At 41.8% G+C, this 27,999-nt stretch overlaps 1 protein-coding gene across 1 annotated transcript in view; it reads right to left on the reverse strand.

The window, feature by feature from the left end:
- arhgap20b (Rho GTPase activating protein 20b) overlaps positions 1-27,999 on the reverse strand; it is a 64,475-nt gene that overhangs the window by 17,950 nt on the left and 18,526 nt on the right. The window contains 11 exon segments of the mRNA XM_039766345.1: positions 7,041-7,150; positions 7,296-7,321; positions 7,324-7,456; positions 7,960-8,132; positions 13,996-14,160; positions 14,468-14,534; positions 17,264-17,344; positions 17,439-17,523; positions 18,064-18,105; positions 19,238-19,387; positions 20,622-20,798. Of these exon segments, the coding sequence (XP_039622279.1) occupies positions 7,041-7,150; positions 7,296-7,321; positions 7,324-7,456; positions 7,960-8,132; positions 13,996-14,160; positions 14,468-14,534; positions 17,264-17,344; positions 17,439-17,523; positions 18,064-18,105; positions 19,238-19,387; positions 20,622-20,798 (1,209 nt within the window).

Below are 27,999 nucleotides of genomic sequence, written 5' to 3' on the forward strand. Positions count from 1 at the left end.
TGTGAAATGGCATTGTTCCTTCATATGAATTTAGTGCTGCCCTTCTTCTTTATCAGCTGCTGGCCAATGCCTCTCATTTTGCTGTGTGGCTTCAATGATTTTTTTCTGTGCTGTGTCCCCTGCCGGCACATTTACACTGCCTGACACCACTCATTTGGGGTGTGCAACACCATCTGATCTCACTTCCACCAACTTGTTGATTCAAGGCAGGATCCTACCTGAGATTCGATGGTGGCCATATACACAGGCCATGTTGTGAACTAGGAGTCCCAAAGCACTAAAGAACTTCAAGAACCTTTTCAAAATGAAGAAAGAGGAAACCCTGCCAAAACCAACGGGCTACATACAAAAAGAATCTGTGTAAAAATAATCATTTATTCTCACACAAATGCTCTGTTATGCTGCAATTTCCAAAAAGCACAAAAGGCATGAAGGCATTGCCAGCAGCACAAAGAAATTCAGGCAAACAAAGTTCAAATATAGAATTCAAGACAAAGTCAAAAAACAGAACTCAGGTTAAAAATATCCCAAAAAAAAGCATAAGCACAGAAAAATCACAGTAATCATCAAATACTGCCACGAAGATTCAAAATAAACCACCGGAAACTGTGGGTATCCCTAGACTTTATAGGGCTGAGGGCAGTCCCTGGCGGTGATGGGATGGCCATCCACAAACACAAGGCACATAACAAAAGCAGCTTATACACATAGAAACCAATCAATTCCCCAAACTAATAAAATACATAAGTAATATGAAATTTCTATCATAATTCACGGTATTAACACAAACAAAAGAATTAAACATGATTAAAAAGAACATGAAGCCAGACGAGGAAAACTAGCTGAAATACACCAGACCAATGGATTTAAATAGAGGAGTGGGTGTCATAAGTGCTGCTCTTTAAATGCTTCCCCATCGCTGTCATTCACACACACTCAGAATCACACTCACAGTCACACACCTTTTACAGATCTCTGCCCTTCTGACTGTGATGTTAACATACTGACAAAAATGCTTGATGAACTTCCAGGAAATATTGTCTATGTGTCTAGCCACTCTCTTTGTGTACCCACATCTTCCACTACAGTTTTGCAGGGAGATGATCCCAAAATATATTAAGAGAAAGACATGAAGCAGCCCAGACGAGGATACTCTTCCTTCAGATGGTACACTCTCACACTCACCCACTCATAGTGGGCCAGACGATGAAACAACTGGTCCTCTACATGAACACCGACAGAGACGCAACTGGCCTGTGGAGATGTGAGTCAGCAGTGTCAGCCGCTGCAATGGCTTAGCTGAGATGTTTGTGTGTTTTCAAATTCTTTGTTTTTACTGTAATACATGGCACGGAAATTTCCCAGTTCACAGACAGTCATAATGTATGCATTTTGTATCAAGACAGTAACAAAGTTATTAAAATTTACTAAAGGATATACTAGCTTCATGTTAATCTGACAAAATGATTTTACGTGGGAAACAGCACTGCTGGTCACTGTTTAGTGAAGCTGGCATGTTCTTTACATATCTCTGTGGGCCTTTCAATTCTCAATAGACATACCTGTTAGATAAAATGGAAGTTATTAAGTGGACGCGTGTGGCTGTGTTTGTGAGTGGGTCTTAGAATAGACTAGCACTCCATCCAGTGCTGTGTCCTGCCTTGTGCTCAGTGCTGCTGAGAGGGGCTCTGTTACCCTGCACCCCTAAATTGGATGAAGTCATTCTGAGAACAACAGTGCAGTGGTAAATATTGGTATCTCTCAGTCCCAGTATCCTTTGAGTCCAGGCCTGGTCACTTTATTTCCATATTCTCCTCATGTCGTTTTTTTCCTCTTAGTGTCCATACAGGTGTCTGTGCTGGGTTATGTGAGGGTGAGTGTGTGAGTGTGTGTGTGTCCTGTTATGGTCAGTTGTTCCATTGAAAACTATTTCCTAAACAGTGCCTGATGTGGCTTGAATAGGCACCAAGAGCCCTGAACTGCATTCCTCTAGTTTGAGGATATCATATTAAGAGATCTTTGCATACAATTTCATTGTCAATAACTGGTAATGGTGTAGTGGTTAAGGCTTTGGTCTTCAATCCCTGAGGTTGTGGGTTCAGATCCCACTACTGACACTATGTGACCATGAGCAACTCATCTGACCTAACCTGCCTGTGCTCCAATTAAAAAACCATATGACCACAGCCATGCAGAGACATCCACAAAATGGCAGCAACTTTCCAACTGTTATGTTACAAATTACAAAGGCCTGAATTCTAAAAAAAAAAAATCTAGAGTCTACAAAAACTCAAAAAGAACAGAGGCATAAAAAATTCTGAGAAGGGAAAGGAGAAAACCCCTAAACCCCTGCCTCCAAATCACAAAACCTTGATTCTTTAAGTGTAATTTATTGTTGCAGAAAAGAACACAAATTCTAAAAACATAACAATAAGAAATTTGAAGACCACCACAAAGCAAACAGTAAGCAAAAATCAGCGAAGCAAAGGTAATCCAAACCTTATCAGATCAAATCAGCTAAACCAAAAGAGTGAACCAAGAATGAGACCCAAAAGTCTGCTGTATGTTGTGATTAGCATTTGTAATCAAATGTTTTTGTGGCTGCTATTAGGAAATTCGTTGAATCAAACTTTGGTATTAATTTGGTCAAACTGTCTTATTTTAAAGATTCAGAAATATTATAGCATCTTCCTGTGACACCATTTTCAAATGTTTTCAACAGCTCCATTTTGTGTCTTTTGATTAATGGTTTCTTAGGCGTTTCACTGGAGTGACATTTGGGGTCAGGCTACATGTGACATCATAGATTAGGGAGTATAAAGGTCAGTGTCTCTGATTTCTGGATTATTTGAATTTTCAGATGTGATGTAAAGAATTAGAAAAGTGTGTCGGAGATGGCTGAGGGGGTGACTTGGCCAGGATGCCCAGGAGGACCGGAGGAGGGCTTACACCTTCCCCAGACCATGTGGGGACGACTGCCCTGGTACCTTTGGGGGCCATGGGTACAGAGCTTTGAAGCTCAACCCTGTAGGGGGCCGTGGTCACTGCCAGGGGGCGCCCCTATGCCTTTGGAGCCCTGAACCTCAGCACTTCCGCCACACCCGGAAGTGTTGGGGGAAAAGAGGAGCAAGGACACCCTGGGATGCAGCCGGCACTTCTGCCACACTGGGGTGTGTCGGTGGAAGATTGCTGGGATACACCTGGAGCACATCCGTGGGAGCATAAACAGGGCCGCCTCCCTTCATTTAGGACTTGAATCTGGTGAAAGACGCACGAGGTCTGGGAGAAGACGAGGAGGTGGCCGGAAGAGAGAAGGCATTGTTGTTTTGTGGCCAGGACTTTGGGGACTTGGGAACTGTGAGCACTTAACTTGTAAATATGGAACTGTATAATAAACATGTGTGGGGTGATTTAAACGTGTCTGCCTGTCTGTGTCCAGGTTGGCTACCACAAGAGCAAGTAGCTTACTGTATATTTAGGTATAAGTAGGTTCTGTGCCATCACATCATGGATTTTCATTTACATAATCATAGGTAGTTGTTGTCAGTCAGAGGCACGCTCGTGTGTGAATATGCAGTCGTCTGGTCTGACATACCTAGGGATTTATTCCAACTAGTCCACCACTCACCCTGTCTTTACTCATAGGATGACTGAAAAAAAATGAAAGCTCACCATGTAGCTCAATGCAGATCATCCAACAATAAGAAAGAAGGAATGCAAGTGATTTGGACCTCACAAATAGAAGAGAAATTTGTTTGTCTGAATGCTCATGTTTTACATACAATGACAGAATGAAAAAACAAAGAAAAGGGCAGGGATTGCACCTGTTAGTCCTTTGTACTGCACCGGAAAGCTGTCACACAGTCGTGCAATTGAACTTGCCCTGTAATTTTCTGTCGTTTACATGGACATTGTCTCATGAGAAGATCAGCATCTGCAGTTGGCAAGTCAGATATCCTCTACGATTAAAAGTCGCTTAATGTGACATCTGCTTAAGGATTTCATTTTGGGTTTGGTGCATGGTTTAACTAACTTTTGGCAATGACCTTTAGGTTCCCTTTTGTTGTGGTGTGAAATTTTGCATAGAAGTTGATAAATATTTTGTATGTCTTTATTTGTAACTTATAATACTAATGTCTATCATTGATTAGAACAGCAATAGTTTGATGGTTAAGAACCCATTTCCCCCCTTTTAGGACTGAGTCTATTTGTAATTTTTTTACAACAGGGTTAAGAGAAGTGCCTCAAACCTGTCTGGCAAGTGATCCTCTGCAGGACTCTTTTTGTCAACCCCCACAGGAAAGCCAAATTACCTAGCTGGCAAATATCAGCTCAACAAATGGTTTTGGGGTCAGGTGTGAAAGGTATTCTGTGCCCCACTGGTCTGAAGTACGGCTGTTTGGAATTGGCTTGTATCAGAAGCCATTACAGTAAGTACCATGACACCTTATTGGCTGTAGGGTTTGGACAAAGAATCTATAAATTTGCTTGCTTTACCCCATCCTCTCTCTCTTAGAAACAACACAATGATGAAGTATCTTTCTGTCACACCATTGCCACGAGGACCACAACTTGGCAGCCATATTGAGACAGGCATGCGGCCTGTTCTGAAGAAAGCTGACCAAAAATGAACTAGAGACATTTAAAGTAACTACAAGTCTGTGTGCCACCTGAAACTACACATTACCATTTATCAGGTTGTATGGTTGCCAGTATTCACTTGTACTTTGCATATTGTTATTATTTTATGAATATTATCAGTAATACATTATTTAAATTGTAACTTAACTCCTGCTTGTCTTTTATTACACCTAATTGCCTGAGGTTATAAATGTAAAAGGGAAGATGGGGAGAAGTTATATGGTACAATACCTGATAAACAGTGGTAAGTCTATGATATCTGAGGCATTCTGACAATGGCTACATATTAATTATAGAAAAAGGGAACGCAGAGTAATATATTACTCTATCAAGACAAAACACCGTTTATCTCCTAATCTCTGTTTCTCTGCTGGGCATGACAGAAATAATCAAAACTGTCCTAAAGATCAACAAAATGTACAAAATCAACAGGAACATAAGGAAAGCACAAAAGGGCACTGAACATCAAAAGCAGAGAAGGCTAATGGTTCCCGAAAAGTGCTAAAAGGCGATATAAGTCAAGCACTTTGGGTCATACTTTATTAAGAGACTGACAGGAATGAAACCAGTGCAAAATTCCAAGTATTACTAAAAAAAAGCAAGTGGAAGAAATGGTAAAATTCACAGAAAAGAAAAAACTACCAAGCAATTAGACAATCCTGACAGCAACACATGGAACACAAGATGGCATTGACAGAACAACAGGAATATTTACAAGCAAGCCAAATGTGTACAGTATTAAAAAAAATCCAAAAACAAAATGAATGGAATATAAAGAGTACAAAACACAGATTTGTCACAGTTTGCCCAATTTGGAGTTATGAGGGAAGATTTAAAAATAAATGGAAACAGCCTGTGGTCAAGAACAAAAGAAATTTGACAATCAGAGAGACCATTCAGTCCAGCAAGCTCGTTCATTTAGCTAATAGCCCAGTATCTCACCTAGCTTATCCATCTGCAATGGGGTTCTTCTAGTGAGGTTTTACTTCTTTTTCAGTTCTGGAGTCATTGACCTGGAAGAAGATCCGTGACCCCCTACTGACTCCACCCACCTCCCAGCCTTCTGTCATATTACAATTTTGACTGTTTAAAAGAATGATCGCTGCAACCACATCTTGTCTTTTGTGACCCTCATTTCTCCTTGAAGGTGCACCTATCTTGCCATCCCTATATTCATTGATACCTGCATTAAACAGATTATCTCCCACCTGAATGGTGGCACAGCGGTATTGCAGCTGCCTCGCGACATGAAGTCCAGGGTTCCCACCCTGCTTCCAACTTGTGTGGAGTTTGTATATTTCCCCATGTCATTGTGAGTTTCCTTCGGGTGCTCTGATGTCCTCCCACAGTCCAAGGGCATGCCGGTTAGGTGAACTGGTGATGCTAAATTGGCCCTGGCATGTGTGTGTGTTGAACCTGCAATGGACTATTGCTTATCTGGGGACTGTTCCTGCCTTGTGCCTTATTCTTGCTGGGATAGGTTCCAGCTACCCCATGATCTTGCTCAGGATAAAGCGGGCTTGGAAGGTAGATGAAAGGATGCATTTCCTACGTGAAATCTCAACTTTCTTCAGGTCTCTTTTCTGTTTTTTTATACTATAGACTGCTCTTTTCTACCGTGTAACTGTTTTAGTTTTTCAAACAAATATGAGAGATTATATAAATGGTAGCTTATTTCCATGTGTGTCCATCCTTCCATTTTCTAACCTGCTCCCCACATTCAGTCTCATGGAGTCTACTCCAGTCTACTCCAGCAGCTTTTTGGCTTTACTACTGAAATAGCATGGACCAGCGAGTCCATCACGATGCTCATTCACTCAGTTACTCACTGGACCAATAAACTAAATAAAAGTGCCTTTGGGATGAAACCTGGAGTACCAGGAGAAAACCTCACACATACACACACACACACCCACACACACAGGCAAACAGTAAGTGAATGGGCTGGGATCTGAACCCATCTTTGAAGAAAAAGCAGTAACCACTACTCTCACCCAGTTGTCCTCATTTCTTTCTGGCTGGAGTGGTTGGTTGAACCTTTCTTCATCACTTTGTTCCACTGTTGAGGAGGCACAGTTTAATTGTATGTAATCCCTCCCACTCCTAGAAACTTACTGGTTATCACATTGCAGCAAAAGGGTTTAAAAGCCACCCCAATACTGTAAATATCTCAATTTTCAGATTTTTAATTTTATGCACTAGCCAGTCCCTGCTACAAACTGCATATTTTTGGCCCATCTGTCTGCCAGTGTTTTCCATTTTTTTTACACACAGACAGATGGACTCCTGCTGATTATTTATATTTACACTCGCATTTCCATCCCCAACCTTCTCATACTTGTGCATTTAATTTCCAACATTCACAATTCAACACAGTTTGCCAGTCGCTGGAATTGTACCTTTTCAAGGCTTCCAGTTTCTCATCCTGATCTTCAATCTCGATGGTTTCCATCCATTTTTCATAAAGCTCTGCAGAGAGAATGCTTCCAGGGATGTTTCGCAAAAAATCCTACACATGGATTCATAAAGAGGGTAGACAGTTAAAGCAAATACTTTTAGCACATCCTATGTTTAGTTAATATTTGTGTTTTTGTGTCTCACACTCGTGGCTTAGCACATGTGAGCCCTGACTCTGGTCTTTGCCACCTTCTTACCGTGATAATGGCGGCAGCCACAAAACAGACTCTCCCTCCACCTGGACTGAGTCTCCAGAGTTCAGCCTCTCTTTCAGCTCCTTGCAGGTCTTTGCGTTGGCAGATCGCCTGAAGATGCCCCTTGTGGAGGGCCCCTCGTTGTATAGCAGATAGAGCATGTCCTACGGGAGAGAGTCACACAGCACATTCAGCTTCAGTTTCCACCTGACAAGTCAGGCAAGTGGGCAAGTTTGATTCAGTTATTTATGGATCCATGCTCCCTAATCAGTAAGAAGAATGAAAGGGACATCCATGCATCTATCCACCCATCCATATTCTGACCCAGTTACCCACTTCAGTGTTTTTAGGTGCTAGTACCTATTTTGGCAGCTATGAAGGTGAAATGGCATCATGCCTGAAGGGGATACCAGTCACACTCAAAGTGGACCACTTTAGTGTGACCAGTTACTCCAACAGCAATTTTCTGGGGAATGTGGAGAAAATCCCACACTTGCAATAGAAGAACATGCCAAACACACATAGATAGCGTGCATCTGGAGAATCAGGTATTACTGTAGCAAGGCAGGCTTTAAGCCTGGGTAGTCAGTAATTACTTGCATAGCTTACTGTGGTCGCTGCTGGATGTCACGTACACACTTGGGAATGGGGTGCATGTCACACTCACCATGATGGGCTTGGGCAAGTTCCCATTATGGCAGATGGAGGACAGTGAATGACCAAAGAGTTTACGAGGTGTCGTGGGAGACTCCACCTGGCTGCCAGATGCACTGCTGTGCCCTCTTCTCAGGGCCCAGTCGATCAGAGACTTCTTTCTTTTTATTTGCTTCTGTAAGGAATCTGAAACATGGAAACAAAGCAGTAAGCATAAAGCTTGCATGTGTGTGCTTTTTATGTGTTACTGTATGTGAGTGAGAGTGGTCATTACAATAAGTGCATCCATATATATACATATACATATACCTATATATAAATATATACTGTACATAGGGACACTTGGGATTTGGTGCAGAAGATTGTGAGCTCTTACCAGTATGTGTTTGTTTGTGTTTGCATGTTTCTGTATCTAATCAAATACCCGTGAATGTGGTGTGGAGCGTGCATAGAGAATGAAATGTGTGTGTGGTAGGGAGACTACATGTAATTTTGTGTAAAGGATTGTTTGGGGACTTGCGGTTGTATGTATTGGTAGTGATGCTTGTGCTTTAGTCCAGGATAGTGCATGTGTATCTGTGTGAACTGTAAGAAACACTCATAAAAACCCACCATAGAGAAGCCTTGAGACACACCTGTTGGCTGCCCACACTTACCCCAACCGGTGCCAGTCCCTGATGTTGCCCTGTGCCCCGACACAAGAGAACACTGGAATGCATGGGGTGGGGTGTTCCAGTTTTCCGTGACAGACACAGCAGCCTCTTCCTCAACTACAAATTGACCCTTAATTGCAGGAGGCGCCTTGGACTGCTGGCCAAGCGTGACAGGAAACCATTTGCTCCCTGAGTTTCAGAGTTACCTCTTATCCACCCAGGATCAGAAATGGCTCAGCTCTTTATCTGTAAACAGATAAATCTCAGAGAGATTCCAGAAACCAGCTGCTGGTGAAGATCTGGGCACCAAGTCTCAAACTCAGCTGAGAATTGAGTGTAACATGGAGAAGATGTGCCCTGGTCAGAACAAGTGTATGCTGCTCTTGTGTATTCAGACTTATTTTCCCAGACAAAGACACTCCTCTTGGACGCACACACATTCCTCCATTGTACAATGCTTATCTTCAAATGTAGTCACACTAGCTTTCTTGTTTTAGTCTCACCTATAGAACACTAGCTGTCCAGTGCACATCTATCTTCTCTGCTGCATAATAAAGACAAGTTTGTCCTCTGCCCTATTCTACGCTGTCACCTCCCTTGTGTTCTTACATGTGTTTTGTTAATTTTCATTCTGTATACTCAGGGGTACACACACAGAAACTGTCTCTTCAGTAACTCAAATGCAGTTCTTGTGTAGAAACACCTGCTCTTTCCTAATCATGTCCAATCAGATGAATTGACCACTGGTGGTATCCAAAGAAGTTCAGTGATAATAAATGGAAGAAATGCACCTGCGCCAAATCTGTAGTGCCATAACAGAAGGTCTGAATACTTCGATGTCGATGTGATATTTCAGTTTGTTTGTTTTTAATAAATTTGCAAATAATTCTTGGTAATTCTGGGGAAATGAGTGTTGTATGAAAATTAAAAAAATGAGTTTAAGAGATTTTAACCTAAGGCTGCAACATAGAAAATAATGTTTAAAAAAGTGAAGGAATTGTACATGCTCTCCTCATGTAGATACTATACAAGCTGGCATCCTGAACACAGACAGTATCTCAATTGGAACATACACATTGTCTAATAACGGACACATGCATATGCACATGCAAGAATGTACATTCACATGCTCTTCTCTTATGCTCATGCCAATGCTCTGTTTATACGATCAAAAAGTGACCTGTACATATGATCCTGTTCTCATTCTGTACACATACTGTACATGCCAAGCTCTTCTATACCCTATACCTATATTTACATATACACACACAGAATGGGGAAGAATGGTGATTTAAGTGACTTTGAACATGGCTTGGTTGTTGGGGCCAGATGGGGTGGTCTGAGTATTTCAGAAACTGCTGATCAGAAGATCAAATCATCTTTAGGGTTTACAGAGAATGATCCAAAAAAAGGAAATTATCCAGTGAATGACAGTTTTCTGGGAAAAAATTAATTGTTGATTCCAGAGGTCAAAGAATGGCCAGACTAGTCCAAGCTGATAGAAAGGCAACAGTAACTCAAATAACCAATCATTACAACTGAGGTATGCAGAAAAGCCTCTTAATACCAACTGAGCATTGTTTAAATGCCACAGCCTACCTGAGTATTGTTACCTACCATGTCCAGCCCTCTATGACCGCAGAGTACTCATCTTCTGATGGCTACTGCCAGCAGGATAAGGCGCCATGTCACAAAGCTCAAATAACCTCAAGCTTGTTTCTTGAACATGACAATGAGTTCACTGTACTCAAATGACTTCCACAGTCACCAGATCTCAATCCAACAGAGCTCCTCTGGTGGAATGGGAGATTTGCATCATGGATGTGCAGCTGACAAATCTGCAGCAACTGCATGATGCTATCATGTCAATATGAACCAGAATCCCTGAGGAATGTATACAGCACCTTGTTGAATCTATGACACAAAGAATTTTGGCAGTTCTGAAGCCAAAAGGGGGTCTAACCAGGTACTAGCTAGGTGTACCTAATAAAGTTGCCAGTGAGTATATATAAACTGCTCAAAAAAATTAAAGGAACAGTTTGAAAACACATCAGATCTCAATGGGAAAAAATCCTGCGGGATATCTATTCTGAAATGGACTGAGCATTATGTTAAGAATGAAAGGATGCCACCTCATTTGATGCCACCTCATTTGAAAATGGTCAACCTACAGAGGGCTGAATTCAAAGATACCCCAAATATCAAAGTGAAAAAATTTTGCGGCACACTAGTCCATTTTGCTGAAATTTCATTGCAGCAAACTCAGTAGTTTTTATGGCCCGCCCATGTGCTTGTATGCATGCCTGGCAACATCCTGGCTTGCTCCTAATGAGACAATGGATGGTGTCCTGGGGGATCTCCTCCCAGATCTGGACCAGGGCATCACTGAGCTCCTGGAGAGTCTGAGGTGCAGCCTGGCGGCATTGGATGGGCCGAAACATAATGTCCCAGAGGTGTTCTGTTGGATTTAGATCAGACGAGTGTGGGGTCCAGTCAAGGGTATCAATTCCTTCATCCTCTGGGAACTATCTGCATACTCACCACATGAGGCCGGGCATTGTCGTGCACCAGGAAGAATCCAGCATAGGATCTGACAATGGGTCCAAGGATTTCATTCCAATACCTAATGGCAGTCAAGGTGCCGTTGTCTAGCCTGTAGCTGTCTGTGCATCCCTCCATGGATATGCCTCCCCAGACCATCACTGACCCACCATCAAACCGGTCATGCTTAACGATGTTACAGACAGCATAACATTCTCCATGGCTTCTCCAGACACTTTCACGTCTGTCACATGTGCTCAGGGCGAACCTGCTTTCATCTGTGAAAAGCACAGGGTGCCAATGGTGGACCTGCCAATTCTGGTATTCTATGGCAAATGCTGATCGAGCTCCATGGTACCAGGCAGTGAGCACAGGGCCCACTAGAGGATGCTGGGCCCTCAGGCCACCCTCATGAAGTCTGTTTCTGATTGTTTGATCAGAGATATTCTCACCAGTGGCCTGCTGGAGGTCATTTGTGTAGGGCTCTGGCAGTATTCATCTTGTTCCTCCCTGGCCAAAGGAGCAGATACCTGTCCTGCCGATGGGCTAAGGGTCTTCTACGGCACTGTCCAGCTCTCCTACAGTAATTGCCTGTCTTCTGGAATCTCCTCCATGCACTTTGAGACTGTGCTGGGAGACACAGCAAACCTTCTGGCAATGGCACTTATTGATGTGCCATCCTGGAGACGTTGGACTACCTGTGCAAGCTCTGTATGGTCCAGGAATCTCCTCATGCTACCAGTAGTGACACTGACCATAGCCAAATGCAAAACTAGTGAAAAAACAGTCAGAAAAGATGAGGAGGGAAAAATGTCTGGGGCCTCCACCTGTTAAACCATTCATTCCTGTTTTGGGGGTCGTCTCATTGTTGCCTCTCTAATGCAGCAAAGCAGTTAAAACTGATTAATAATCCCCTCTGCTACTTAACTGACCAGATCAATATCCCAGAAGTTTCATCGACTTGATGCTATACTCTGATCATTGTTGATGAGGTGGGGTGATTAATGACTTTGTATTATATATTTGTGATTCATTTAAATCACTTTGCACATATCTGTTCTCACTTTGATACTAAGGCTGGGTTTATACTTTTACACAACTCGATGGATGCATATGCACCTGTGGATACTACTACTACACAAGAAGTGTACTGTTTATACTTGCAGGCATACTTTATGTAAATCTGGAGGATTCCACCAGGTGGCAGTGCAAGATATCATTACATTGAGAAAAAAACATTTGGTTTCACTGTGTTGTGAACTGCCATAATATCTCTGAAAATGAGAAATGTTTAATGATTACATCCATCAGTCCAGGGATGCATCCATTCCATGTGGCAGAATTAATCACTGGACGTGGCATCAGCTCATGCACACACATATGTGTGTGCATACAAGCACACACATACACTAGCGTCATTTTAGCGTCACCAAATCCCCAAAGCTGCGTCTCTTTAGAAGGAAACCGGAGCACACTGTAGAAACCCACTAGGAAAACATGCAAACTCCAGGCAGAGAACACAAAGGACGTGACTCCCTGCGAGACAAAAGTGCTACCACTTCACCACTGTGCTGCCCCCACACGTGTAATTACTAACATCATTAATTATTTAAATGAGGTTAATGATTTATCTGTAAAATGAAACATACATGTTTAACACATTTCATCATAAAAGTGATATCAAGTATAAATCTAAGGATTGTAAATGTGCAGAGAACTGGAATATTATAAATGTGATGTTATCTGTCACTGTCAGAGCAGGAGGAAGCCCCAGAAGTACCTAGTGATTAGCAAGTGTGTCAGTTTTAAAAATGATGTTTCTGACGGTCTACTTTAATGACAAAATAAACTACAGGATTAAAGTTGAAATTTCCACTTTAATCATGAAATATACGTATTTTTACTTCACTGTGTCCCTAATATTTTTTATTAATTATATTATTTACTTTTGTGAAGTGCAAAAAAAAAAAAAAAGACGGCACAGATGGTATGTGAAACCTTTAAAATGTATTGGGTCATTATGATAGGGAATATGTGATTCTTGTATTGCTTATGTGAGAAATAGATGAAGAAAAGCACCACAAATACATTTGCATGTCAGCATTTAAGTTTGATGATTTTCTTCACCGCATCGAACCATTCATCAAACATCAAAGAATACACATTGATCCTGTATGATCTGCAAAGCGGTGTGCTGTCACATGTTGATAGTAAACAGAGGCCCTGACATCACCTTCCAGCTTGAACACTGAGTCCCCCGAATTTTTGCTGGTACTACAAGTCGCACATGTGTCTCATTCATTTTTGAGGACTTGCTTAAAGGAAGCATCAAATGAATGCTGGGAACGTGTGGCAGCTGTGATGCCTGCAAGAACAGGTTCTGAGCATAAAGTATAAACTTGCCCTAAAGCATCTATTTCTGCTGATCTATGAACAGTGCAGCACTTCTTCTCCTTGACACATTAGTACTGATCATTTTTAACTAACAGATTATTCAGAAGAAGTGTGTCAAAAAATGCTAACAGGGACTCCTTTATACCAATAGCAATACACCTTCATAAAGCCTCACTGTGACTACTCTCTCATTTTTAGTGAGGTCAAAAGTTTGGATCTTTTTGTAATTCTTGTGTGTTTGAAAAGTTTGTTGTTGTTTTTTATATTTTTTCTTGAGTTTTTGTGAAAAGCCTCAAATAAATCTATCTATCTATCTATCTATCTATCTATCTATCTATCTATCTATCTATCTATCTATCTATCTATCTATCTATCTATCTATCTATCTATCTATCTTGGCTCTTCTTGTGGACATTGGACCATCCTCTATACACATAATTGTCCTGCTCAGGTACACTCACCAGCTCTCCTGCGTGCTGCGGAGCGGGGCTTCAAAATGAATCTGCACTGCTGACTTTTAGTGAGCTGCTCTAGGAGGAGGTTCCAGTCCTGCACAGGGTCTCCACAAGACGGCTCCACCAGATCTCTGAAACAACTCATGATGATACTAAAGGGATACTCGTGCCCTATTAAAGGAACCAAGAATAATGAGAATTGATTGGAATTCTGTGGGTAAGATAAGTAGAGATTTCCTTAGCTGGAACTGCATGCCAATGCAATGGCCTACATATTAGGATTGGTATGCACCAGGTCTCCCGTTCCTTTGCTTCTTGCTCCCTGCATTCACCAAGCAAAGTAACCAAACTGGTAGTGATGTGGATGTCTGAATAACACTGTCCATTCATTTTAATTTGACTTGAAGAATTGCAAGGCTGTTTCTTTGTCAGACACTGATATGGCAGTCAAAGGAATCAGGTGGGTTGACATTCTTACCTAGGAGAAGATGGGGTGTGTCATCCTTTCCCGAAATCACCCAGAGGTGGTACTCGCCTGGATGGATCTGAAATAGCAGAAAACAGAGGAAAGATTGGTCAACAGAAATATTAGAAAACAATTGGCTCAGGTGGCTATCGAGAGTGACACTACCAATAAGTAGCATCTTGATTGGAATGTCTGGGATATCCATTACATTTCATAACATTTATGTTTACCTATTGGCTGACACCGTTATCTAAGGCGACTTAAACATTTATGAGACAATTAGTTACATTTCTTTTGGTTTTCCAACTGGAGCACAGGAAGGTCAAGTGACTTGCTCATGGTCACACTGTGTCAGTAGATAGATTTGAACCCACAAATCAGAGAGAGACTGATATTACCCAATCAAAAGGAACACTCAGTCCAAAACTTTTGTTAAAGGCATTTGAAGCGGTGTTATGCAAATTCTTAAGAGGCACCAGTTAGTATCCGTTAGTTAGCTGTTTGTTGTGGGGTCAGACTATCTGAGTCAAAGATGATCAGTAGAAATCGGTAACAGGAGAGCCCACTGCTTACGAATGAGGTAACTAGGGAAGTGCTGACTTGCTGAAGACCACTAGAATGGAAGCCAACCAAAAAATTAAAGTGTACCTGAGTATGATCTAATAACTAGGAGGTGACCACGGGAGCTCATCACTAAGTGAAGAACACTAGATTAGGAAATGACTGTGAAGTGAAGACAACCAGAAAGGCAGATGAATGAGCTTTTAGGAGAGTTAAACAGATAGTGAAGCTGATCAGAAAGGAAAGAGAAACCTGATTGAGAGATAATCAACATTATGAAAACCACTAGGCTGAACATAAGAACATAGCAACAATTTTCATGAGAACAGGCTCCACAAAGTTCTTCAATCCTATCCTCAAAATTTGTTCAAAATAACATCAAGTCGAGATCTGAATGTCCCCTGTTTCCTGCTGCTCACCACACTACTTGGCAATTTATTCCATATGTCTATGGTTTACTGTGTGAACATAACTTTGTATCAACTTCTATCAGAGTCCCTGTGTTCTTGTTGAAGAACTCAATTTACAATAACAGTTTGGATTCACCATTCTAAGTCCCCTCATAATTTTAAAGACTGTGTCATGTTAATCTTCGAAAAAGTTCAGCTGCTACAATCTCTCCTCATAGCTCATACCCCTCTGTCCTGGAATCAGTCTGCTCTTGATATTCGGTATCACCGGTGAATGTTGTATGGGGTATGGAGACCAAAACTGCAGAGTACTCCAGGTTCCGATAACCTTGATTGCTTTGTACTCCACACATTCTGATACATTATCTAACATCCTAACAGCCTACTTAATTACCTTGTACATTGTTTGGCTGTAGAAAGTGAAGAGTCCACCTCATGAGCTGCACTTTTAAGTTTCAGATCTCCTATTTTGTAGTCAAATCTAACATATCTACTTCCTACATGTAATACTTTACATTTACTTACATTAAAGTTCATCTGCCACCTATCTGCCCAGGCCTGATTTCCATGCACATCCATCTGGGATGATTCTCCTGACTCTAGGGTATCCTTTATTCCACCTAGTGTGGCGTAATCAGCTAACTTAACTAGTCAAGGTCCCAGCACTCTTCCTTGAGGAACACCAGTTTTAACATCACCACATTAAGAAAAATGTCCTCTCACCATAACCCTTCACTTTCTGCTTTTCAGCATTCATCTTCACAGTTCACCTTGAGTTCTAACTTGATTTAGCTTAATCATCAGCCTCCCATTTGGCCATCATTGAAAATTATAATACATAATATCATATTCACCTCTTTGATCAAATTATTTTGGTTGCTCCCTTTCAGAATTCTTGGGTGAAACACAAGCTTCCTGTCTAAAGTCATACTGACTCTTCACCAACACCTCTTTGAATCTTAACCTTAGCAGTCGTGTCCATTAGTTTACCTGTAATGCATGTTACTCTTTCTGACCTATAACTACTTGGATCAGCCTGATCATATTTTTTTCTATAATGAGACATTGCTTAGTCTTTCAGAATGTCCCCAGTGTGCAGTGATTTTGGAAAAATATTTGCTAGCGATTTATATACAGAATGTAATCACTAACTTCCTTAAGCACTCTAGGATAAATGTTATCCGGTTGCAGTGTTTTATTTGTTTTCAACATTTGTAATCCTAGCAGTGCTTCTTTCTCAGCTATTTCCAAATCACTGAGCACTTCCGTAACAGGATACTTGGTGCTGATCACTAGGTATCATTTAATGAGTGGTGCTAACATTTAGAAGAAGACCACCAAAAAGGGAGCTGATTGTAAAGAGCAGTACCCTAGTGAGAGCAGCTTGCTAGGTGGAAGAGGGAAACTGATCACTATGCAAAGACCATTAGAGCAGAAGGTGACCATTATGCAAAACACCTCCAGAAGGGTAGATGATCACTGGTGATCATGAAGAAAAGATTACCTGAGTGGAGACGTGAAGATCCCATGTACAGTCTGTTAGAGTGGAAGCTCCTCAAAAGGGAAAGAGTGTCTGAAGAGAATTCATTGCTAAATGAAGACTACCAGGAATGGACCTTTTCATAAATAGTGGGAAATAGTGGGACTTATTTGTTAAGAGGGGAAGATTACATAATAGATGCTGCTCATTATGTAAAAGAGTTCCTGAGTGTGAAATGGTCACCAGATGAAGACCACCATACTGGTCATTTGGTCCCTACACTGCTTATGAGAGGCAACTGAGAGGTTGGGTACTGAAGAAATGATGCACTAATGCTAATGTGCTTGACATACTTACTACGATTCCAATTTGCTGAGTGGCCAGTTTAATAATCTTCTCTGCAGTGTCCCAATTTCCCACACTGAGGGTCATTGTCTGCTAGGAAATCCAAAAAAAAAAAACAATCATAGTCACAGAGCTCATTTCTGAATGGGGTTTTGTCTGAATAGAATCACCGCCAGAATTCACTCACTGTAGTTCGCTTCCCAATATCCAACAGAAGGAGCTCCATTGGCACTCGTCTTGGGTAGTCCTCACGCTTCATTTCACTGATTTGCCTAAAAAGGAAAACAAGTCCTGCTTAATGGTGTTTAAGCCTGCGCCACCACCACCTACTCAAAGCTTCATGATGCTCCAACAATGATGGATAGATTAAAAGGCAGAAGTCTACGTGACCATCATCATCATCATCAAGCCCTTCCGTGAGAATCCTAAATCCAAAGAGGACTGTTTCATTTATGTTAGGTAGAATGCCCAGAGGGACTGGGCGGTCTCATGGTCTGGAATCCCTACAGATTTTATTTTTTCTCCAGCCGTCTGGAGTTTTTTTGTTTTTTCTGTCCCCCCTGGCCATTGAACCTTACTATTATTCGATGTTAATTAATGTTGATTTATTTTGTTTTATAATTGTGTCTTTCAGTTTTCTATTCTTTAATATGTAAAGCACTTTGAGCTACTGTTTGTATGAAAATGTGCTATATAAATAAATGTTGTTGTTGTAAGTTATGGGCCACTAGTCCAACAAAGTGAAATATGAAGGTGGTGGCCTTCAGTAGTCTAACCACAAGAAGCAGAGAGTAAAAAAAGAAGAGTCTCACCACTGTAGAGCTGAAAGCCACTTCTGCTTGACTGATGGGGAACTGCAACAAGATTCAATAAAAGATTCATTAGAAGAGGTCTTTCACTATTTATGTGGCAACGGGCCACAATACACTCTGAGTCACCTGTAGCAAGAAAATGAACACATAGGAAGGACACACTTTGTGAGTCTAGAAAGATGTATTTTCCAGTTCCACAATGTCCAGTTTGAGGAGATGCCATCTCTGTTTCTCAAAGACATTGCTAGCTTTGCAGAAGTCTTACTCACACTTTCAAGTTGCATGAATGACTTTCCTACCTTCCCTCTTTTTGGTATAGGCAGGTGACCTACACAAGACTGGTCAAACGATCCTCTTGTACCATCAGAGTTTGGAGAGATGACTTTCTAGACTCTAACTAGCAACTTTAGATCATTAAATTACTACTCTTAGACTGACCAATTGGGAGAGATAAACCTTACATCAGTGGATTTGGAGAGTATTCTCCTTTTATATTTTCACACTGTCCAGATTCTAGTGATTCTACCTCTGGCCATTTTGAAGATTATGGTCTGTTTATACACAGTTTGGAGAGATGACCTTTCAATCCTACACTTCTAAGTCTGAGGAGACAACTTTGCCACTATGTAGTGGTCAGTTTGGATACAAGGATCTTTCTAAAACACTCCACCCCATGGAATGCCTGGGTTACACAATGACCTTCCTATTCTCACAGTTCCTTGCTTGGAGAGATGACATTTGCACTCCAGTAGTTGTTACTTTTGCCAGCTGAATGATTTCATGTCATCATACTGTACTGTTTGGGGAGATGACCTGTCTGTACCCACACTGCGCAGCCTGATTTACAGAAACCTCATTTACCTCAATTGTAAATGTGGATGCATGTCCTTCCTACTTCCAGATATAATCCTTCAGAACCCAAACTGTCCAGTCTGTAGAAACAATGCTGTCTTACTTGTCTCTGAACCCTAAGTGGCCATTTTGGAGAGATTAACTTTCTACTTGTTTGCCTCCACTGACCAATTTAGCCCATGACCTTGTCATCACTGATCTGCATAGTTTACATTGCATTGAATACTTTGGTTAGTAAAATCACACTGTTCTGACTGGCTAAATACTGGCCAGCCCTCATGCTGTCCTCTCCAGATAATTTTATCAAGCAGTGCCATCGTACCTCAGTGTGACCACATAATTGTTGATTGGCCAGCCGATGACAAAGGAATTTTCAGCACTTGACTGCCTATCAGCCACGTCCACCACACAGGATGCAACCCACATGTCACAGAGAGGTACCTGATGTTTCACTTTCAGACTTAGCGAGGACCTGTGGGAAAGGCAGTGTAAGACACTAAAGGACCAATAGAAGGCTGTACAAACCCTGAATGTAACTAAACAGTAATACACAAAGTCCTTTTAGTAAAGTGAGAGTTCTACAAGATGTTGGGGTGCAGAATGGAGTCCCGCTGGAATATGTTTTAGTTCCTATGAGTCTTTAGGGAACACAATCTGTATGGACGCTCTCTAGTCCTATTGATGGTAAAGAGATGCAGTGGCACCTAATCCTCCGAAGAAGGCCCTGAGTATGGAAACCCAGACATTTTGCTCCAACACTTTAGAAAAGATCTGGGGCTTCACTAAGGGGTCTCTGAAAACGTTTGGGATTACAAATTCTATCCGGCCAACATAATAGTGAGCTTGGAGTTTGCCAAGAACTCAACCAGTGGAGGTAGGGGGCCAAAGTGTGGAGAGGAATATCGTGGAAGGTGGGACTGCAAGCTATAAGACCAGCCTACCCACACAATATTAAGGGGTCTTTAACTGTATAGGCAAGGCCTGGGAGGCATCAGTCATTTTTTATTTTGTACTTTGTGTTCTCCCTCTTGTGTTCAGCCTTCCCCTTTATGCTCCCTTATATGTTTATACTTTTGGTCACCTTGTGTTTTATTTGGATTTGAGGATGGCTCTTAAGTGGCCCCTACAGTCCACTATGAATTTATCATTTGTGATGAGATCAGTTTTCCAGGGGATGTTTGATTATCCTGATATTCTGCTGGTAGGCCCATGCTGACCTGTAGAGGCAGGCATTTTGATGTGACTCGATATTTCTTCTTTACCCAAAGAGCTCCAAGGTGACCTGATTGCCAGCTTCCTGATTTCAAATTTGTTACTTTGTGTAAAATTTAGCCTTTGCAGATGTGCTGCTAGAAGTAAGGTGACACGGCTTAGTGACAACACTGGACTCGACTGGCCTTTCAGTTCACCAGTTTAGACTTCTATGGGAGGCACACAATGTTAACCCAAACATGAGGCCACTGTTTCCCATAATCAGACTGACACATTCCATCTAATAAACAAGCTTCTCAACATTTTGAGAAGCTCCCTTTAAGTAACACTACAGCCCTTCAAAAGCGGAGAACTTTCTGCACCCCCATCTCACTTCACTCAGGTTTATTTCTCACATTCTGGCAAGGCTCTGACAGTTCTGGGAAACTGATGTCCAATCAGCCAAACAAGTTATTAATAACACAAGAGCAGAGCTGGTCTGTCGGCCTGCGTACTTGAGTTTGGCGATGATGAGGACATCACTGAACAGCAGCAGGTGTCTTTCCTGGGTCTGGAGGCCCGCCGACAGCTGTACATGTTCCTCCATGATGAATGTTGACTTCTGGGTGGCAAATGCCCGGATTAGGGAGTTGTTGGCTGCAGAGGTAGTTGGTAGCAGGAGGGGTCCATCCCTGAAGATAGGAATGAGAACACAGTAAAGAACAGTCAGTCAGTCATTGTCCAACCCACTATATCCTAACACAGAGTCACGGGGGTCTGCTGGAGCCAATCCCAGCCAACACAGGGCACAAGGCAGGAACAAATCCCAGGGCAGGGCACCAGGCAACCACAGGGCACCAGTAAAGAACAGTTCTCTGTTTATTCCCATTTTTGTCTTCACTTGTACCCTGCCTGCAGTGTTGGGGTTGATTCTGTCCCTGGTATCTGCTTAATTGTGTGATGTCAATAAGAAAGTCACCAGGAAAGGTGGAGACCAGAACTAATGATCTACTGACCAGAACAAAGCCTGAGAATCAGTTTTGATTTTATAAAGTGCCTTTCATGGGGAATGACATTACAGCAGCATTTCTCAACCTTTACTAGGTATTTGTGACCCGAATTTTCATACCAGTTTTAATCGCGCCCCCCCATAACGTTTTTTTTAACGGAGCCCACTAATACCAATTTGTTCTTTTTTAATTAATGATATATCATAAATGCATATTTTATTATACCTACTTAACTTTTATCGACATTTATCTAACTCTGTATTTATTTTTCTAGTATCAGAATGTAGTTTAAGTTAATTTGTTTTGGATTCAATAGATGTATTTTTCATATTTTTGATTCTTGTTTTCTTTTTTTCACATCTTTGCGCACCCCTTTTTATTACTTTGCGGCGCCATAGGGGGGCCTGCCCCACAGTTTGAGAACCTCTGCATTACAGCATACTGCAGTGTATAAGGGAAAGGGATGTGAGAAGCGAGCATGCCAGGAGAGTATCAAGACTGTAAGTGGAGTGCAAGAGCATAGAATGAGACCACTTGAAGATAAAGAGCAGCTCTATAACCGGAATGGCTTGAGTATTGAATGACGAGAAAAGCATGTGACATGAGAATTCAAACATTTGAGGGTTCCATCTATGTGGTAAATTTCTATATTGTAGATTACTCCAGTGGATTTAGAAAGTATTCAGGCCCCTTCACTTTCTGCACACTGTCATGTGTTGTAGATTTAATTTTAAATGGATAAATGTACCATCTTTACCTAGACTCTGGCTCCCCAAGTCTCTAAAATATGTGTTAGATGGATTTACAAATTAATGCATGGTCAAATTTGGTGGTTTAAACCCTTACAGAGCCAACTCTCAGGCTGGAGGTCAAGTACATTTAGAGTCACAAATATTAACCTTATTATTAGTAAAACAAAACAACTGTCAAACCAGTATAGCATAATAGTTTTCAAAGCAGATTGGGAAGTTGTATACTGTGAAAGGCACTATATTAAATAATACTGATTGATTTAAAATGCAGTGGAGTGGTGCCCATCCAGGAATAATTCTTACTGTTGCTGCATGAATCTCCTACTAAAACTCATAGTGCAAAATTTAGGTGGGTTTAGAAATTAATGGATTGATACGTGTTTTGAATGTGTAACCCTTATATAATGCTGGGGCTTCTTTGTTTTTTGTAGACAAACCTCTGTTGTGTTACACAGACAGCAGGTAACACTAAGTGAAGCTTAGACTCGGTGTCATCTGCCAAATAACATGCTGGGCTCTGGCTTGGAAGTGTTCCCTAGGGGAGAAGATGTGACCCCGAAAATGTCTGCGCACTGAGGCCTAAAAAGCTCTTCTGGCCTGTATAGGGGTGAGCATGGGGTTTGCAGTGGAGGTGCTGGCAGGGGCTCACCTGGCAGGAAGAAAAGTGGCCAGTATGGGTTTGGAGTAAAAACAGGGAGGTAAAGGAGTGTTGTTGAGTGTGCAGTGTGGGAAAGTGGATCTGCTGCTACACTGGACAGACATGGACATTACTGCTGAGGCAGACTCCGAGAGACTTTAGGTTAGTCATTTTCTTTTTATATTTGCTATTCATTGTATAATATAATATATATCCATCCATCCATCCATCCATCCATTATCTAACCCGCTATATCCTAACTACAGGGTCACGGGGGTCTGCTGGAGCTAATCCCAGCCAACACAGGGTGCAAGGCAGGAGACAAACCCTGGGCAGGGCACCAGCCCACCGCAGATAATATATATCTGTTATATAAAAAAATTTGGGTTGAAACATGATCATCTCGGGGAGACACGTCATGCCCTACTTACAAACAATTCCTCGGAGACATTTTAACATCCCACGAGACAAGGAAATGAGACAAAAGGACAGCTGCTGTAAAGGCCATTAAATGATCGATGCACAGTGCAACGTGCAGATCACGTAGTTCAGTAGCAGTTAGCAGACAGCCAGCAGTTGATCCGTCCGCCTTTCCTTAGCATGCGTTCACCCCCCCCACCAGAGACGCGAAGTACCTAGCATGAAGCGTGCCCCCAGGGATGGGGGTTGTGGGGTGGGCAAGCGAAGTGAGTAGGGAGCACAGCCTCTAGTAATATAATATAATATAATATAATATAATATAATATAATATAATATAATATAATATAATAATAATAATATATCTCTCTATTATAATGAAAAATCCTGGGACTAGACAAGACTTTTTAGCCTGGGACGAGATGTGACTTTTTCAGAGAGACACTTTTACGTCCCGCATGACGACCCTTTGTGCCAAGAGATTTAACCACACCCGGAGCCGGAAATAAAAGACAAAGAGTAGATGACTGTAGAACATCGTAACGAGTTCAAAAACATTGGCGTGATACACATGCAGAGCAGGTTAGAGATAATGAAAGTACTAAAATTCAAAAGTCTCAAAAAAATTATAGTAAAGATCGCATTAGCACAAATAAACGGAAATTATTAACAGAACAGTGAAAAGAGATTGAATATATTGTTCGGATTTAAACTTTAAGTTGTAAATCGTCTAATTCGTGTTGCCATCAGGGCAAAGTAGTGTTTCTTCCCAATGAAGAGGCGTGGCTGGGAGGGTTGGCTAGCGAAGCGAGCAGGGGGCAAAGCCCCCTAGTAAAATAATATAATAAAACAGGGGATCTGTGGTGGGCTGGTACCCTGCCCGGGGTTTGTTTCCTGCCTTGCTCCCTGTGTTGGCTGGGATTGGCTCCAGCAGAACCCTGTGACCCTGTAGTTAGGATATGGCAGATTGGATAATAGATGGATGGATGGAAAACAGGAGATTCCTAATTCAGTAATGGGGTACCACTGGGCCTACATTTTTCATTCCAAACAGTCTCACAAATCGGGAGGTCACTCTTTTGTCTCATCAATTTAATCTTTTTGCTGGCCTTTTTTCTTTTCTTATTTGGCATTTAAAAAAGTGCTCTAGTATGATATTTGCATTTAGAAGAATTTCTTTGTCATAGTTTGCATTTCATTTCACTTTATTTCTCTAGAATTTGCTCTTTAAATTGTATCCAAATTATATCAGTTAGTGATTAACAGTGAAGACACAGGAACAAATGACACTGAATATTAAAGCATCTGTGTACTAGTTAGTAATAAAAGGCTTAACTAACCGGACCTCAAGTTCAGTCCCGAGGACCACCTTAACTGCAGGTACTCATCCAGACCACCTTCTACTTTTAATTGGACTTCTGTCTTTATTAGACAAGCTGTTGTTTCACCAACGGTACCCAAGGACTTTCCAGAGAGACACAAACACAAAGTTGATTTGAGTTTGAGACGAATGAGCGGTTGCTCATTAAGTCCCAAATGAGGCACATTACCTGCATTGTGAGGAAGCATCAGTTACGGCACTATGGCCATGTGGCGCGTTTTCCCGAGGGTGATCTGGCTCATAAGATCCTCATTGTTGGGGACCCAAGTGGCTGGACCAGGCCAAGGCGTCTCCCACGTAACACCTGGCTGCTGCAGATAGAGGGTCATTTCCGGAGGGTAGGACTGAACCCTGTGTCTGCCTGGGGGGTTGCCAACCAGTATCCCGAGTTGTTTTGCCATGTAGTGGGTACGGTAATGCACTGTACCAGTGCATGCTCCCCAACTTGACTTGACTTGACTCTGTTATTTCCCAGTTTCTGGCTGTTTTGTGTCAATCTGGAAATTAACGTGACATTAATTGCTGTTTTTTTTCTTGCTTTTTAAAATTTTGCTTATTTTTTAAGTTCTGCTCATTTAAACATTTTCTTAATAATGAGATCAGAAATTAATTTTATACTGAAGTTGCTGTTCCCTTTAACATTCAGTGATATTTGCACCTGCATCTGCATGGCTCATCATTAATTGCCAGTATTTGGATACAATAATGGGAGTAAACTCCACAGGAAAAGGTGAATTGAAAAAATAGTTTGGCAAAAGAAAATTAACATTTACAGATCTGTCAAAAAAGGCAAACTTCTGAATTGTGTTTATATGTAAATACTAGCCAACCCGCGGCGTACCGTACGCCGCATAATCAGGCCGGTTCTTTAATGATTTTTAAGCACAGGGAGAAAATTAACATTTGAAAAATCGGTAATGTAATAAATCAGCAAGAAAAGCAACATTGTAACAATGCACGGAACGAACGGGTGGGGATGAAACCAGTGGGATCGTATGAGTCGCACTTAGTGGGAATTCCACGGTTTGCATCCCGAATGGGGTTCAAAGGCTTACCCACGCCTCTCTGCGCCGGGTAGACACACGCTCAATCTCATGCATAATTATTTATTGAATGCTAAACACTTCTGGAAAGACACGGTTGTCTAAAACGGGTTGGTGTGAGAATACAACAGTAAGTGAATGAAAAGATGGAACTCTGGAGAGAGCAAAATACAACACAATAGTGAACCCGCGGCATAACAAACGCCGCATAATTATTTATTGATGGTTGAACACTTCTGGAAAGACACAGTTGTCTAAAAAGGGAGGGTCTGAGGATACAACAGAAAGTGAATGAAAAGATGGAACTCTGGAGAGATCAACATATAATTGTCCGTGAGTGAAGAAGACGCACGTTTGTCGCGGATGCGAATTGCTGTATGTAGCGTGTAAAACAGTTTGCTATGGTGGACGCGGCCGTGTGTCGTAACCGAAAACTCGGTTTTTAATGACTGCTTACTTCATTGTGTTCTAACCTCAGTTGTAAAGGATTGTTTTAAGGATCCCATGGGATACCCCTCGCAAACCGTTTTACACGCTGCATATGCCGACTAACATCCACGAGAAACATGCCTCTATGAACAGTCAAGGTGGCTCGGAGGTACATGAGGCCTCTACAACAGACGAATATAAGTGATGCCGTTCCTTCTGTGTCGTCGCGTCTGAGTTGGTGGGCGTGGCTCTGCGAGTTGTCGTTGTATCCAATGGTCTTGGAGTTGGTGGTCGTGGTTCCTCCCTGCGTGCGCCATAGGTGTCTTACTTGTCGACGGCTTAGTGAATCCACGCCCCTTCCGGCGTGCTTTCCATGGGTGTCTTGCCTTAGTGAATTATATATATAGATACTTGTATATACATATATTTAAATGCAAAATAAGGGAAGAAAAAGACTAATTAAACAATGAGATCATTTGTAAGTCTGAATGATTTATTTCTGAAATTGCTTGGAATGCAAACCTGCAGCCGCAGAGGTACCCTGGGACTGAACTTGGGAACTCCTGATATGATATCATAAATAATGGCACCCTGTGCATACTTTAGTTTTTTAATACACCTCGCTTCTTTGTCTTCAATTTCAGCTACATCTTTTCCTACAGGTCACTGGTATTTTAAAATGGATGGATGATATAAACCCATACTCAATTTTCCTTCAGACTGCAGGCTCAGCAGAATTATGTCATAACAAACAGTAAAGTATTACAAGAAAAACAAAAAATGTCAGATCCAGTAAATGCCAGAAATGATTCCACTCCATTGAGTCCCTGACCAAGGACCCCTAACATGACAATTGCTCATCCTGGGTATGACATTCATCTGCATCCACTCCTGCAAGCAGGTCCTCTAATTTACAGGGAAATCTCAGGGGTTGTGGGCAGGATTGGCCCTCCAGCCATCATAAAACACCTCACACTGTTCTACTCCATTCAGACTAGTGTGGTGCTGAGGTATCACCCATTGCATGGCTCCACTCGGGTCCTAATTTGAGATTCTGAGGTGGTTTGTTGTGTTGTGGTGCCAATGTGCTGTATCAGTGCATGTTGCCAACCTCTCTCCTCTCCTCCTCATAATCAATGACCTTGAAATAGTCTTAAACAATACCCCATATGCTTATGTTTGAAATGTATATTTTTTAACTTTCTGGGAGTGGCTCTTAGAGGGCTAGGAGGACAAGTAAAGAATCATCACATCATTTTCTTGATCATCATCCTCGAAATAGCACTCCATTGCCGATATTACTGATCCCCATTTTGAAAAGTTACAAATTTGACCCATTGTTTCCCATCTGAGGGTGAACCCCCTGTACGTCGGTTGATGTGATAAGCACAACTTCAAATCTTTCTGATTTTTTTTTGCTGACACCTATTGGTTTACTCTTCACCATAAGGGTGTAATTTCTTCCACAAAATAGCGTCCAAAAATTACCTAAAAAGGAGGGTTGTATTGGTCTACAGGGCCACAATGCTCAATATCATGAATAACTAGACATCAAGATGAATCAAACCGTTTCTCATATGTGGGGGGTTTTCTCATACAGGTGTGTCAGAAGGTGAAGGATAAAAACAACTAATGTGGTTTCAAAGGGTTTGTAAGTAATTCTCTTGAACACAATAGTATCAGACAACCAAAGTACATAACTTTTTAAAGGTGCTAAATAAAATAAAGAAGTATTGATAGATTTAAGGAGTGGCACAGTGGTGGCACTGCTGCTTCTCAGCAAGGAGGCCAGGGTTGGCAGCCTGGGTCCTCTCTGTGTGGAGTGTGCATGTTCTCTGTGTGGTTTGCTCCCACAGTCCAAAGACATGCAGGTTAGGTGAATTGGCGATCCTAAATTGGCCCTGGTGTGTGGCTGGGGTGTGGACTTCTCTGTGTTTGCCCTGCATTGGACCGGCGCCCTGTCCAGCGTTTCTTCCTGCCTTGCTTGCTGTGCTGTGCTAGCTGGGGTAGGCTCCAGCAGACCCCGTGACCCTGTTCAGGAGATTAAGCGGGTTAGGCAATGACTGACTGATAGATTTAAACCGACTCTGTATTAGACTGCCCCCTGGTCTAGGGTTTGTGCTCACCTTGTGTCCCATGTTGTTGGTTACTTTAGATCACGGGTGTCAAACTCCTGGCCTGGACGGCCGCAGTGGGTGCAGGTTTTCATTCTCACCCTTTTCCT

The sequence above is a fragment of the Polypterus senegalus genome, chromosome 10 (genome assembly GCF_016835505.1).
Source record: "Polypterus senegalus isolate Bchr_013 chromosome 10, ASM1683550v1, whole genome shotgun sequence".
Classification (NCBI taxonomy): Eukaryota; Metazoa; Chordata; class Cladistia; order Polypteriformes; family Polypteridae; genus Polypterus; species Polypterus senegalus.